The 13734-nt window shown below is 38.2% G+C and overlaps 3 protein-coding genes across 3 annotated transcripts; 2 read left to right on the forward strand and 1 right to left on the reverse strand.

The window, feature by feature from the left end:
- Nucleotides 1–913: 913 nt before the first annotated feature.
- LOC137715215 (uncharacterized) lies at nucleotides 914–6059 on the reverse strand. The gene is made up of 15 exons (XM_068454463.1): nucleotides 5420–6059; nucleotides 4956–5040; nucleotides 4280–4768; nucleotides 3914–4079; nucleotides 3670–3822; nucleotides 3130–3224; nucleotides 2857–2948; nucleotides 2631–2701; nucleotides 2397–2532; nucleotides 2124–2183; nucleotides 1947–2032; nucleotides 1776–1852; nucleotides 1570–1640; nucleotides 1377–1434; nucleotides 914–1284 (listed from the first exon to the last, which is right to left on the reverse strand). Exons 1-15 carry the CDS (start codon nucleotides 5761–5763, stop codon nucleotides 1129–1131), a joined length of 2139 nt encoding a protein of 712 aa, XP_068310564.1. The 5' UTR covers nucleotides 5764–6059; the 3' UTR covers nucleotides 914–1128.
- A 1973-nt stretch (nucleotides 6060–8032) lies between these two features.
- Nucleotides 8033–9147, forward strand: LOC137744361 (uncharacterized). Its single transcript, XM_068484195.1, has 2 exons — nucleotides 8033–8543; nucleotides 8598–9147. Exons 1-2 carry the CDS (start codon nucleotides 8033–8035, stop codon nucleotides 8741–8743), a joined length of 657 nt encoding a protein of 218 aa, XP_068340296.1. The 3' UTR covers nucleotides 8744–9147.
- A 940-nt stretch (nucleotides 9148–10087) lies between these two features.
- Nucleotides 10088–13115, forward strand: LOC137743364 (SH3 domain-containing protein 2-like). The gene is made up of 10 exons (XM_068483251.1): nucleotides 10088–10288; nucleotides 10776–10892; nucleotides 10985–11054; nucleotides 11151–11302; nucleotides 11581–11682; nucleotides 11967–12167; nucleotides 12281–12343; nucleotides 12465–12617; nucleotides 12706–12780; nucleotides 12876–13115. Exons 1-10 carry the CDS (start codon nucleotides 10241–10243, stop codon nucleotides 12990–12992), a joined length of 1098 nt encoding a protein of 365 aa, XP_068339352.1. The 5' UTR covers nucleotides 10088–10240; the 3' UTR covers nucleotides 12993–13115.
- The last annotated feature ends 619 nt before the right edge of the window (nucleotides 13116–13734 follow it).

Below are 13734 nucleotides of genomic sequence, written 5' to 3' on the forward strand. Positions count from 1 at the left end.
TTCAAATTCAAGATTTAAAAAATCACAAAGTACCTCACCGCGTTTAGATTAGAATATAAGTTATTATACAAACATTGAATTTAGTTTCATTTTAAGAAAAGTGGTGGACGGGATGGCTAAGGTTATGTGAGAGAGAGGGGGGAAGGTGGTGGGTGGTTGTTGTAACATCCCACATCGCTCATTGGAGAGGATCCTATAAACCTTATATGTATATTATCATCTCTACCTAGCACAAGGCCTTTTGGGAGCTCACTGGCTTGGGGTTTCGTCGGAATTCCGAAGTTAAGCAAGTTTGCATAAGAGCAATCCTAAGATGGGTGAACCACTAAAACGTTCTCGTGTGAGTTCCCAGAAACAAAACCGTGAAGGCGTGGTCGGGGTCTAAAGCGGACAATATTGTGCTACGGTGGAGTTGAATCCAGGATGTGGTGGGGACCCGGACCGGGATATGACAGTTGTTGTAGCTGTGGCTGACAAGGGTAGGGATTGGGGAAGGATTTTTTTTTTCCTTCTATTTTTGTTGATTATAAAAAAAATGGAATTACCAAAAAGAAAAGAAAAAAGAATGGAATGACTTTTTTACCCTTGCATGTGGATGAGATTTTGACAAGAATTACAATTTGGACTACGATTGATAATGAAATTCATCACAGGATTAAGATTAACACTTTTTTCACCATAGGAATCGATTTAAAAATAGTGTTTCATCACAAAGATCAAGAAAAAAATTTGACCATTACTTTATGACTCGATAAATAGTATAATCGCTTTTACATTACATATAATATTTTCTCTATATACTATTGTAAAAACTAAAACATCTCATTTCCCCAAAAAACATAACTTATAATATTTTCTCTATAAAAGTAAAACATTTCATTTCCAAAAAAGTTGTGAGCTGTAAGACATGGTTTTTAATCGGTTATAAACTTTCATCGGACCATAAGCTTCGTGAAATTTATGGAGGGCATTTCAAATATGTTCTACTCGATGTAACTCTATCCTAGCTATGCCCAGGCACCGCTCGCATTTTGATTGATTATTTTAGTTTTCGAACATAAATATTCAATAAAATATACATTTCTCAAGAGAGAATGGAACTGAGAAGGACCAAGACGATCGGAAGATTCAGAACTGTTTGACAGAGCTATTTTCCTCCGCCGGGGGTGTCATCGTTGTTGTTTTGAAAACCGGGTAGTAGGAGTCGAGTTCGAGCTGCTCCAAGATCTGTTTCGTCTTCCAAAGATACGAAGAGTGGCCTTCGACAATTTGCGTCACGTCAACCTGAGAAGTGAAATCGAAACTTCAAAACAATGCAGCACAAGTACCAACCGAAGTTGCAAATGCGAAAGAAACTGGGAGGTTGGAGATCTTACATTTTCAATCCCAGGGCCATCAACAGGTTGAATTCCACCTAAACCTTGAGAAAGTAAACTGTATACAGAAAACACCTAGTCCGATGGATTTATAACTTATGGCTTTTTTTGATATGATTAGAAAGAACACTTATGTACCACCCCCGGGCTCGGATATGCATAATGCTAAAACCAAAGGATAAATGACCCGTACCTTGCACGAAAGGCGACTCCCAGTGTCCAATCATTTATAGAATAGGCATTCACGAATCTCCCGGCCACCATCTGTGGAGCAGAAATAGGTTCAGCCTTCAGTGTTAAAATGTAAGAACAGTAGCAGCACAACAAAACTTGCAAAGGAAACCAAATAACAGATGCAAAAAGGAAAGGACAAAAAAAAAGAGAAGAGTTTTGAACTACCTTTCTAGCATCACTCCAATTTTCTTCTTCAACCGAAACTGGCGCTCCCAGAAGTACAACCCTTTCTACCAGACCAGCTATAGAAATGCATAAACCGGATTCAATTATTTTTATTTATTATAGTGCTACTGTACTTGTCCACAATAGGATGAAATGGATTGTGATGATTACCGTTATCCCCTTCTGTTTCAGCCAAACATTGAAGACATTTGAAAATTACTCTGGCCCCCAGCGAGAATCCTATGAGCGTCACTGGCCTGGACCGCACACGGAGGATTATAAGTCAACTATGCACATGATGTTTAAGGGAAAGATGGACATGTCTTTTATAATATGAGATTCTTCTACCTGCCCCCTTGCAGTCCATTCAGCAGGACTTCAGCGAGCATCTTCCCAGCTTTGTCTGATCTGGCCAAGAAAAGGGAATGCTACAATTTCATATTTGTCATGCACTGCAAGTAATGAACACTCAAGATAGCGTTTCAAATACTTTAAAACTGAACCACCTCGGGAGCAAATTATGAGAACAAAACTTTCGCAATCAAAACATGAACGCAATGGAAACCAATATCTTTCCATTATCAATCCACGTAGAGTTCCTTCCAAACAAATGAAAATTACCTGTCCACTGCAACTGCCCATTTGCTATCTATAAGATCAGATGCCGTAACTAATGTTGTCGGCATAGCAAATGCTGCTAGAAGTGTGTTTAATACAGTTAACATGGCACCTTCTTTCATCAACTGTAATGCAATTCCTGTAACAGTTTGCAACAATGTTGGTCATGGACTCATAGATATGCCAAAAGTAAAAAAATAAAAGAAAGTGATAGTACTTAAAACGTTAAGGACGTACGTGAAGTAAGCCAGTCTTGGATTGCAGTGCTCAATGCAATCAAATTCTTAGACTCCCACCAGAGTGCATACCTATGCATTCACTACATTAATATCAATTACTAAGCCAGTGATGATAATTCAGAACCCATGCGAGGCTTCTAAAATCGACAGAATTTCAAGTTAAATAGAAGGCATATCATCTTTTTCACCATACTACTTGGGGAAACACAATTTGCATTGCTTACCTTTCCAAATTTTCATTATGAGCTTCCCAAGGCCTTATAAAGTCTTCATCCTCGAAAACAAGTCCAGAAACCAATATTCCCACTGCTAGCCGCTGAAAAAGAGGTTTTCTGAAAAGGTCAGCAATGTCATTTATACAGAAAAGGTGGTGCTCAATATAAAGTGCAATTTGCCACTATAACATCAAGCCATAGAAATCCCTCAGAAACAGCTCACACCTCCCGGTCCCCACGAAAATAAAAATATGGATTTGTAAAATGTCAAAATGAACTCACCCCTTTCTCATAATTTCCAACAGTCCTAAACTCAAATTCTTCAATGTTGCCAGTTCTTCTAGCCATTTTACTCCCCGTAAGTCCAGCCCCAGCAGCTGAGATGCCGAAAGAGCGAGTAAGTATCCACTACATACCCTTTTTTCTCATTAGATTTGAAAGATTGAACCTATGGAGTATGGAATGGTGGTCTTTTTGAATGTGCTTTCAAAATGACCACATGCTTGGTAAAAACCGAGGTTAAGTGTATTAATCTTTCGGAGGTTTAAGACTAATAATATTGTTGAATGAACAAGAGGGATTGTTGATTGTTGAATATACGGTACCATAATGAGAAAGCATCCATGTGTGCAGTTGTGTCAAAAGTAACCTGTCCTCTTAATTCACAGCTTTCAGTCAACCGCATGCCTTTCTAGTATTCATGTTCATCCCTCTTGTTATTAGCCAAGACTAGGTTTTTCTTCCAGTTACATATACGATGTCATATTCATAAGTCTAACTAAGCACGAAAATATTAGAAGAAAAAAAAAACCACTTTTGCACCTCCAAATGATGCAGCAACAGCAACAGAACCAGTAACAGACCCAGTGGCAGTTGCAGCAGCAGCGAATCCACCTGCTCCAATTGCAGGGATAATACCACCCAATGTTGGAGCTAGAGCACCTAAACCCTGTGCAATTGCAGGAGCGACTAGGCCTGTGAAAAAATAAAAGTCAACAACAAATTAAAGACTACTAGTTCTATCGCAAAAGGCATGACATCTGCTTTTTTGAAGTGGATTTCATACCACCAGTGATAGCCATCAAGGTTCCCCCTGTTAAAGCAGCTGCACCAATTAGACCTCCCCGCTTCATTTCCTCCCATGAGATTTCTGAAGTTTTTGTTTTGTTGTCATCAGTAACTTCTTTTGTTGAAGCCATAAAAGAACAAGCAACCATCACCTCCATGACTTCCTGCAGAGTAGAATTTTCCTCATAGATGGCTCAATATGCTTTTGTTTCGTTCTTTTGTCTTTCTTCTTCTTATTTTTATTTATTCATTTGAAGCATAAAGAGTAGGTATTCATCAAATAGCAGACACTATTATAGCCTTATTATTTTGATAGGATCAAGTAACAAAAAGAAAAAACAAGAAATGTTTTCAATAGACGGACCATTTTTCGCCATTCAACCCCAAGCCATGCTGCCAGCAACCGCAATGCTACACGGTGCCGAGCATCATAACCCTTCCTTACTTGAGAACATTTATCGCCATCTTCAATATTATCTACCACACAAGCTGAAAGAAGTGCATAAAGAAGTGTTATTTTCCTTTCGTAACTGAGCAGGTTTCCCTCTTCCACAGGTTCCTCTAGGGGTTCAGATACATTTAATGCTTCTTCTTCAGTGGATGTCTCGGAACTTGTCCTTGTTATAATCTCAAAAGGCTTTGCTTCTACCTCAGACGGTGGTTTTGTCCCAGTAACTTCATATCTCTCGCGGCATTTAGCTTCATATTCAGCATTCACAGGTTTCTCTGCTGAAGAAGCAGGAGAGTCTTCCTCAGTACGTAACATGGCATCAACGGTTTTTGTCAAAGCGCGTTCCTTGTCAGTTTTTTCCTCGGAAGGCACATCAGCTTCCTCCGAGAGTAATGTCAAGAACTGAAATAAAATAAAATTACCAAAGAGCTATCAAACCGAACAAGATATTACTAGAAAGTTATAAAGACACATAAATGGTGCAGCCAAGAATCAAATATGAGCCATAAAGCAAATGATAATCCTCTCAAGCTCCAACGTGTCAAAAATACTCATGTCGCTAAATTTCATATGACGAAGAAAAACGCACCGCTCCTACATGATGCCTAACTTGTGAAGAAGATCCTGCCGTTTCCTTTAGCCCCTTCCAGGATTGGTCATCCACTCCTAAAAATCTGAAATTCCAACCAAGGAATCATGAAGCTGGACGTGGACTCGCAGTAATGTTGAGGAATGTAAAAATCCCACATCGGAAACTTGACAAAAGTCAAATAGAATATATGAGTGGTTCCACTCCTAACAAAACCTAAGCCAATTTATGATAAAACTCCAAAATCTGATGTGACGTAAACACATGTTCGGACAATATCGGTGTTATTATCAGTGTGCCAACACTCTGTTCCTATGAAACCTTTACGAAATCAAATGAGCATTTGATTTTTTTTCCAAAATAAAAATTGATAAAATTAATATTTTACTTTAAATTAATCAAAACTGCGATGAGAGGAATCCAACTTAGTGCATAAGGGGACCAATTAAATTGAAAGAAAGTACCTGAAAATGGGATAAAGCAAACCGGAATTCTCGTGGACCCAAAGGCCATCATTGTCCGAAACCGAAACGCTCTTACCGACGCTGGCACCTTCGCCGATGGTCTCTTCTTTCAGGGAAGGCAAAGGAGGAGTCGATTGGCGAGTCTGGTGGACCTGCGACTGGTGGAGCGCCAGAGCGAACAGAGCGCCCGCCGCGTACTTATGCGTCGGCGTCAGAATCAATGCCTCCTCCATTTTCGACGGCGGCGATTCCCCTTTCAAGCTCGCAGAGCATCGGAAAAGCAACTGGCTCGAATTTGCAGACCAAAACGGCAGTTTTGGTTTTATTAATCGATAAATTAACATCCAGTATTAGCAGATAATTAAATTAAGTAATTTTAAGGAAATTGATTGAAATTACACGATACCGGTTCTTTATACTAGTGTTCCCCCGCCTATTGCTCTTAACGACTAATTAACTACTTCGATAATTAAGATTAATAACAGTAATTAACGAACTTAAACTTATTAAAACTTTGCTGATTTGGAAAATTCTGCAGTGCGCTATCATCCGGCAACTCGACTGAGAGGCTCGGCCCTCAGGGCTGAGAACTTTTCAACGAGACACCGACTTTGCCGTAAGGGCTTCTTTTTCGCGGGACACGCGGTAGAGTGATGACTCCTGCGACCGACACGTGGCTTTCACGAGAGTCGTTTTGTTTTGTTTCTCATCAAGGGGCAGGGCCGGTGGCTACGAATGGGCATAATTATCATGGGCTGAGAAACCATGGGTTTTCTTACTCCAAATAGACTAATTTTTTAGAGCCCATTATGTCAGCTGTTAAATGGGTTGGGTTTAGGCATACCCTTGTGTAACATGTGGATTTTTTTTTTTTTTTTTTTTTCTTTCTTTGAGATGTTCTATAGGTCGATTTAGGGCAGTTATCCTATTGAGTGAGATCGTGTAGGATCTAGAGGGATGGAGCAAAATCTAAGGGCTATATTATTGGTGTACTTTTTTTTTTTTTTTTTTTTTTTTTTGAGATATTCTATAGGTCTATTTAGGGCAGTTATCCTATTGAGTGAGATCGTGTAGTATCTAGAGGGATGGAGCACAATCTAAGGGCTATATTATTGGTGTACTATCAGATGTGTCAAGTGATGTTTATATTTCATGCTAATTAGTGAATTTATTTAATTTGATATTGGTTGTATTTATCATTTACTACATTATGTATTGCACTAATGTGGTACAAAATATGGTTTCCCTCACATTCCTTTATTATATTTATATTTATCCATTTGGTGTATTTATGAGATTTCTACTTTTATTGTATAATAAATTATTAGCTAACATGGAGGAGTCGGAATCATGATTATTTATTTATTTTTTAATTGGACCGCAAAGTCAATTTCATTCTAATATTGCTATTATAGGAAACGACTATGAGGATAATTTATTAAAAAAAAAATACAATATATCAAGGGGGGCATGAAGCCAAACCCTGACCATTAATTAGAATTGATAACAAACAAGTTAAACCTCCTTTAGCAAAACCTATAACAGGAAAGTTGAGAAAGATTAGGAGAATAAGCAGCTGCAACACAACACAAGGAGGGCATGAATCCCACCAATGAGGTTGAAGCATGATGATGTATATACATATATGAAACCCATGTGATGTATTAATTTAACAATACGAAATGTGATCTCTACGCATGCTTGCTAGTAGTGACACATATATACTCCAAATTCCAGGCTTAAAGGCGAAGCAAAGGCAATAAGTATTGTATTGATCACATTGCAGGTGGACCTCGAAATTATACAGTTATGGTGAGAATGTGATCGTACTGCATGTTATTATTGTATATATATTGCTTAAGTTACATGACAAAAGTACAATTTCATTTAATCCAACTCTGTGAAGATATTGCAAATTAACTCAAAGCGATGGATTCGGAGATGGAAATGATAATCGCATGTCGTTTTTCTTGTTATACATGTCATTATTTTAAAATCATTAGATTGAATAAATCAAATGAATAATAAATACGTTCAAATAATGATGTGTGAAAAAAAAAAATGTGTGATTATCATTTCTCGTCAAATATTAAAAAAAAACTACTGATAAGGGGTCCTATGGATAAGCTAAGATAGAAATAACAGTACTGCTGTGTAGGATTTACTGATCGAGAAGAGAGCAGTCTGATCAGATGAGCGTGCCACAAGTGGGGCGAGAGTGGGGACATTGGAGAAGGCTGTGAAGTGAAGCATGCATGTCGCTCAACTGCCATTTAACCTAATTTTTACAGCCTATACTGTAAAAAGTTATAGATCCATATAGGTGGGGACAAAAGTGAGACACAAGGCACACTTCTGTTGAAATGAAGAGGAGCACGATTAGGGTTTTCTTAGAGATCTAGGGTCAAGTGGGGACAAGGTCTAGTTGTCAACAGCAAGACTTGTGAAAAAAAATTTAGAATACATCCGTAAATACATTACTACATTTAACAGCTAAATTACGTAACCAGTTTATGTCTATATAAGGTACCACTGTTGACAATCGCCATGCTTCGGACGGCATATGCGCATCGATTTTCATTCTAACGTTCTAAAATTAATATACAAATGCATATGGCTGCAGTAGTGATGAGAAAGTTATGGGTCGTCTTGTTTATTGTGACGGCGACTGTTGGTTCGGAAGCTGCCGGTAGTAAGTTAGAAAATGGCATGGCTAATAGTACTCATCACGAGCAAGGCAATAGTTCTTTTCTAGCTGTTGCTGAAATTCCTTCCGCAGGAATTAATGGAGAAGTAAAGAACGTGACTACTTCCTACACCACTGAAGTTGATATCACCAACAAAAAGAAGCAACCTAATTGGATGTCCAGAGGAGGAGGAGGAGGAGGAGGGGGAGGCGGCGGTGGAGGTGGTAATGGGGGTCGAGGTGGAGGTGGAGGCGGAGGCGGAGGAGGCTATGCATGGGGTTGGGGTGGTGGTGGCGGCGGAGGAGGTGGCGGAGGAGGAGGTAGAGGTGGAAAAGGAGGAGGTGGTGGGTGGGGATGGGGCGGAGGAGGAGGAGGGGCAGGGTGGTGGAAATGGGGTTGTGGTGGTGGAAAAGGAAAAGGCCGAGGAGGAAGAGGCGGCAGAAACAGTAACCATGTCTACAGCGGCCGGAAGAGGAGGTTCGACGAGGAAGAGTACGTGATGGGAGAGTATGCACAATGCATGCGGAAGGGGCAATGCAAAGGCATGAGATTGGATTGCCCTCTTCACTGCGGAGGGCCTTGCTTCTACGACTGCCAACACATGTGCAAGGCTCACTGCCGACGACGTCGTACTTGATCATCACTGGCAAATGCATTACTCTTGCTAATGTTTGATGTTTCCGAATTAATTAAGGCGCCATTAATTTCTAACAGTCACATTAATCCCGAAGCACATATTACCCCATTAGTCGACCGATCGATGATTACGCAAGGCTGATGAGATTAAGGGTTTATTATAGTTAGATTGTTCTCTATCTGTTGTTTTTGTTGTTTGTGCTTCCATTCGCCTTTTTTCTGTTTTTTTTCTTCTTTTCATTCAACCTTTTTTCGTTGTTCAATTTTATGTGCGCTACGTATATTCTGCATGCATGCATGCATGCAATGTTTTACGTGGTAATGACTCAAGAGAATATCGTTCAATTTATTATGCTTTTTTTATGTCAAATTACGGTCAACTTTGACCGTACAAATAAGTGTAATGCTGGAGAGATTATCTATTTAAGTTATATTTTGCAAATTATATGACGTGATTGTTGATGTCGATCCATTTGTTGAAGAGATAAATTTTATGTGCAACCAGTTCCATGATTTGCATAGAATGTCTAATAAGAAAGATATATACGTATGGAAACAAATGAAAGGAATATATAAACGGTCCAATTTAGTTTGTAAGAGGCACAAGCTGAGAATCGAACCAATCTAGGCCAAATTCGATCTATTTCATTTTTTTTGGGTAATGCTAGGCACACTAAATTTTTTAAACCAAATGATGTGGTTGTAGTCTTGTAGATGATTGAATTAATAACTAAGTGTCAATTAACATGTTTATTTCTTATTAGTGACATATCATTTGGTTTAAAAACTTGATATCCCTAGCATTACCCCTTTTTTTTTTTGTTTACATGTTAATTTACCCCAACTTGCCATGCAGTTCTAGGCTGTTAGAGCGTCATGTTCTTCTCTTTAGACGCAAGTTCCAATCTTATTCACTATAAATTAAGAGGTAGTTTAAAAAAAAAAAAAAAAAAACTAAAATCTTGTTTGATAACTACTTTTTTCAAAAAAAAAATGAAAATGAAAATAAAAAACTGAAAGCTACTTCTTGAGTTTTCAAAATTTAACCTTGTGTTTTTACAACTGAAAATTGAAAACGAAATGGTTATCAAACTGCGTCTATATTAGACTTATTGTGTTTATGCAATCAAAGAGTTAAAATGGGCTTTCAACAAATTGAAACAAGATTGGGCCTAATAAGTGAGTTAAAAGCAGGGCTTCTTAAAGCTACGAGGCCTAACAAGCCCAATGGATCCACATAAAATTGTTCGTTCTTTTATTTTATTTTTTTAAGTAAAAGAAAGAGAGCAAAGAACAGCTGTACGTAGACTAATACAAAAAAAGAATAAAATGAATAGTAGAAGCAAGAGTTTAATTAAAGTTAAAGAAAGAAAGGTAATCGCACCACGACGGCGGCGACGTGGCGGTCAATTAACGGAAAATAACAGACAAATCAGCCTCTAGATGAAGTCTTGAAGCACAACTTTGAAAAATCGAGACTACCTACAGCTGAGCTGCAATGGAGGCAATCAGGAAGCTCAGAGATCAGGTCGCCAAGCAACAGCAGGTACTCTCTCTCTCTCTCTCTCTCTCTCTCTCTCTCTCTTCGTGTTTGATGGAATTACATCTGTTTCCGAATTTGTATTTCTGTATGGATTTTGATATGAACATAATCTGCGTTAATTGTGAGATTGTGAGATTGCTTATCAGATTTATGATTTTAAAGGTGTGCTATCAATCAATTTAGTTCCAATATAATAATAATGATTATAATTGTTGAACTGAAACGAATTGAATTGAATCGAATCGAGTTGAATTGAATCGAATCGAATCGAATTTCACTATTTCTGAGCGTCCTGTTGGTGAATTTGTAACATTTTGAACCAGGTGTGGCTGATTACTTCATCATTTTTCAGGATGTAATGAAATGCTTAATTTTTACGTTTTCCGAAAACTTAAAGCGGAAATGACATCTAATTCAACGTTTTATGCTTCATTGATGCGTAGCTCGAAGGTTTATCGAATTTTCTTTTGATTTATTGTAACACTGTCAGGCTGTATTCAAACAATTTTCTGGTGGCATATTTGGGGGATCGGATAATGTTGCCGCAGATGAAAATGAACAGCATCAGAAAATCGAGAAGTTGTACATATCAACTCGTTCTGCCAAGGTTGCTACTCATTTCTGTATGTTCATTCAGTTATTATGACATCACAATACTTTTGTTACCTGTATCTTAATCTACTTTGTTTTATTTAACAGCATTACCAAAAGGAAATTGTCCGTGGTGTGGAAGGTTATGTTGTTGCTGGTTCAAAGCAAGTTGAAATAGGTGCGTTGCTTGATATGCGTTGTCCTTTTTTTTGGGAGTTTGGATATGAATTCGTGTGAGTTTTATCAGTTAGTTTACATAATACTATTTCAACAGGTACCAAATTATCAGAAGATAGCAGGAAATATGGTGCTGAAAAAACTTGCACCAGTGGTAACACATTGTCGAGAGCTGCACTGAGTTTTGGAAGAGCTCGTGCCCAAATGGAAAAGGAGCGTGGAGTTCTACTGAGAGCTCTTGGCACACAGGTTTAAGTCATATTATTACTATGACTCATTAAGTGAAACCAAATGCAATATATTGCAGGGCCGATTTCGTAAAAATGAAATTTCAACTGACAAATTTGGTGTCCATTTGATTATTTCGAAATAAATTTACAGAAAAAATTGTTTCCATTTCCTCGCAGTGGTTCAAGAACTGGACTACTATTCTGTGTTTTTATGCATCATATGATAAAATGGTTCACCATTTCTTTCTATAGGTTTACATAGTAACTGTTTCTGTGGTTATCAATTTGCCTGTCTAGGTTGCAGAGCCTTTGAGAGCAATGGTAGTAGGAGCGCCCTTGGAGGATGCTCGACATCTTGCTCAACGATATGCTAGAATGCGGCAAGATGCTGAAGCTCAGGTACGTGCAGTTTCTTCAGTTTTTACCAATGTTTTACTACATTGAATTTATGTGTTCCTTAGTGAATGTATTTTTTTCTAGGTGAGCTGTTTCTTTTGCTTTTACCAATTCTTGTTGTCCATTTTGAGAGATTCATTCGTTGATATATATATATGGAATATGAAAAATCTTAAGATGTTTTTAACATAAACGAGTTGAGAAGCTTTTTTTCGTTTGGTAACTTGGAACTTGTTTTTTTCACTCCATGAGCTTTTGTCGATGTATACTGACTTGCACCTGGATAGGCTATAGATGTTTCCAGACGCCAAGCCAAAGTACGGGAATCTGCAGGTAATGCTGATATTATTATGAAACTAGAAGCTGCTGAAGCCAAGCTTCAGGAGCTACAGTATAACGTTGCAATATTGGGAAAAGAGGCTGGTGCAGCAATGGCTGCTGTTGAAGGTCAACAACAAAGATTGACTCTTCAGCGTCTTCTTGTGATGGTAAAGCATTTCCCTTCCCTTCCTGTTGAAGCATTGAGGCTTTGGCTTGTTCTAGTTACAAGATTGAAAGAAAATTAATTTTGTAAGTTTGTCAATTTCCATCTCCATTCAAGGTTGAAGCAGAGCGCAATTATCATCAGAACGTTCTTCAGATACTTGATCAGCTTGAAGGCGAGGTATGAAATATCCTGGAATCTTCCTTATCGGCAAGACAATTTTTCCAATTCATTAGGTTGTATATCATTCTAGTCTCTTGCAACATTAAGCAGTGATGATTGACACTATTTGTTGGGACAGATGTTGTCAGAAAACCAGCGAATTGAAGCATCGCCTAGTCCAGCTACAGAGAACTCTATGCCTCCGCCACCATCGTATGAGGATCTCGGACATAGCTTTGCTTCTGAAGCCTATGATGAATTGACAGACACGAGGGACTATTTCTTAGGAGAGGTGACTTTATGCTAAATGTGGTTGTAGCTAAGTTTTCGTATGTTGGACTCGTTAGTTTCTACTAATTGCTCCTTTTCGCCTACTGCAGGTTATGTACACGTTTCAAGCTGTAACTGATGTGGAGTTAAGCTTGTCTTTTGGGGATTATGTCGTTGTCCGGAAGGTTCTGCCATCTTTCCTGCTTTATGCTGTCATGTTATATTCATGCTCGGATTTATTTTTCTTGTATCGATGTTAATTGTTCATGCTCTTGAGCAGGTATCAAACAATGGTTGGGCTGAAGGTGAATGCAAGGGAAAAGCCGGTTGGTTCCCATTTAATTACATCGAAATGCGGGACCGTGCGCTTGCTAGCAAGGTGGCTGCAGTCTTTTAAATATTTTGGTTTCCTGTTTAGTTGGCTTGTCTTTGTGTTTCTGCTCTGAGAGTCTACCTAGTACCGCATGGATATTAAAATTGAGAAATTAGGTTATCATCCCTTATTTTTCTATTTCATTGATCCAAATAGTATGTTTGAGACTTTTTTTTTTTGGAGACATAGTTTGTATAAGATCAAGGTTCTAAAAAACGTTAGGCGCTAGTCGGGCGGTGGACTAGCGCCTAGGCGGATTTACATAAATTTACACTATATGTATTATAAAATATGTGTGTATAATTTTAGGACTTTTTTTTTCTTCTAATTTTATACAAAGAATATTGGGCCTAGTTTGTTTTTTCTTTTAACAAAATAATGGGCCACAAAATGAACCCAACTTGAAAGAAAAGCTCTTTTCTTTTTTTTTTTCAATTAAACCGACAGCTTTTCCAGTTTCTTCAATGCTAATCTCAATCAACCATCACTTGTTTAGTGGTTCTAGGCTTGCATTTATTATCAACAAATATCCTCTGCTTTCTCTCTCTGCAGAGAGATCCCCTTCTCTCTCTTTAGTCTTTTTTTTTTGTCACTCTTTCTTTAGTCTTTAGTTATGCCTTTCTTTTCCTCCCATTTTCAGTTTTTCTTTCAACTCTCTCTCTCTCTCTCTCTCTCTCTCTCTCTTCTCTTCAACAGAACAGACGAATCTCTTCAACAGATCCCCTTCTCTCTCTACAGTAAAATCCAACGGACAGATTATGTGTAT

The sequence above is a fragment of the Pyrus communis genome, chromosome 1 (assembly GCF_963583255.1).
Source record: "Pyrus communis chromosome 1, drPyrComm1.1, whole genome shotgun sequence".
Taxonomy (NCBI): Eukaryota; Viridiplantae; Streptophyta; class Magnoliopsida; order Rosales; family Rosaceae; genus Pyrus; species Pyrus communis.

Excerpts from the sequence above, each read along its gene's own strand:
- LOC137743364 (XM_068483251.1), top strand. The coding sequence starts at position 10,241 with ATGGAGGCAATCAGGAAGCTCAGAGATCAGGTCGCCAAGCAACAGCAG. Across the intron at positions 11,303-11,580 it reads TGAGAGCTCTTGGCACACAG|GTTGCAGAGCCTTTGAGAGC; the intron begins GTTTAAGTCATA and ends TTGCCTGTCTAG. Across the intron at positions 12,618-12,705 it reads GGGACTATTTCTTAGGAGAG|GTTATGTACACGTTTCAAGC; the intron begins GTGACTTTATGC and ends CGCCTACTGCAG.
- LOC137715215 (XM_068454463.1), bottom strand. The coding sequence starts at position 5,763 with ATGTTAATTTATCGATTAATAAAACCAAAACTGCCGTTTTGGTCTGCA. Across the intron at positions 4,080-4,279 it reads GGGTTGAATGGCGAAAAATG|GAAGTCATGGAGGTGATGGT; the intron begins GTCCGTCTATTG and ends TCTACTCTGCAG. Across the intron at positions 2,533-2,630 it reads CCAAGACTGGCTTACTTCAC|GAATTGCATTACAGTTGATG; the intron begins GTACGTCCTTAA and ends AAACTGTTACAG.
- LOC137744361 (XM_068484195.1), top strand. The coding sequence starts at position 8,033 with ATGGCTGCAGTAGTGATGAGAAAGTTATGGGTCGTCTTGTTTATTGTG. Across the intron at positions 8,544-8,597 it reads AGGCCGAGGAGGAAGAGGCG|AGTACGTGATGGGAGAGTAT; the intron begins GCAGAAACAGTA and ends TCGACGAGGAAG.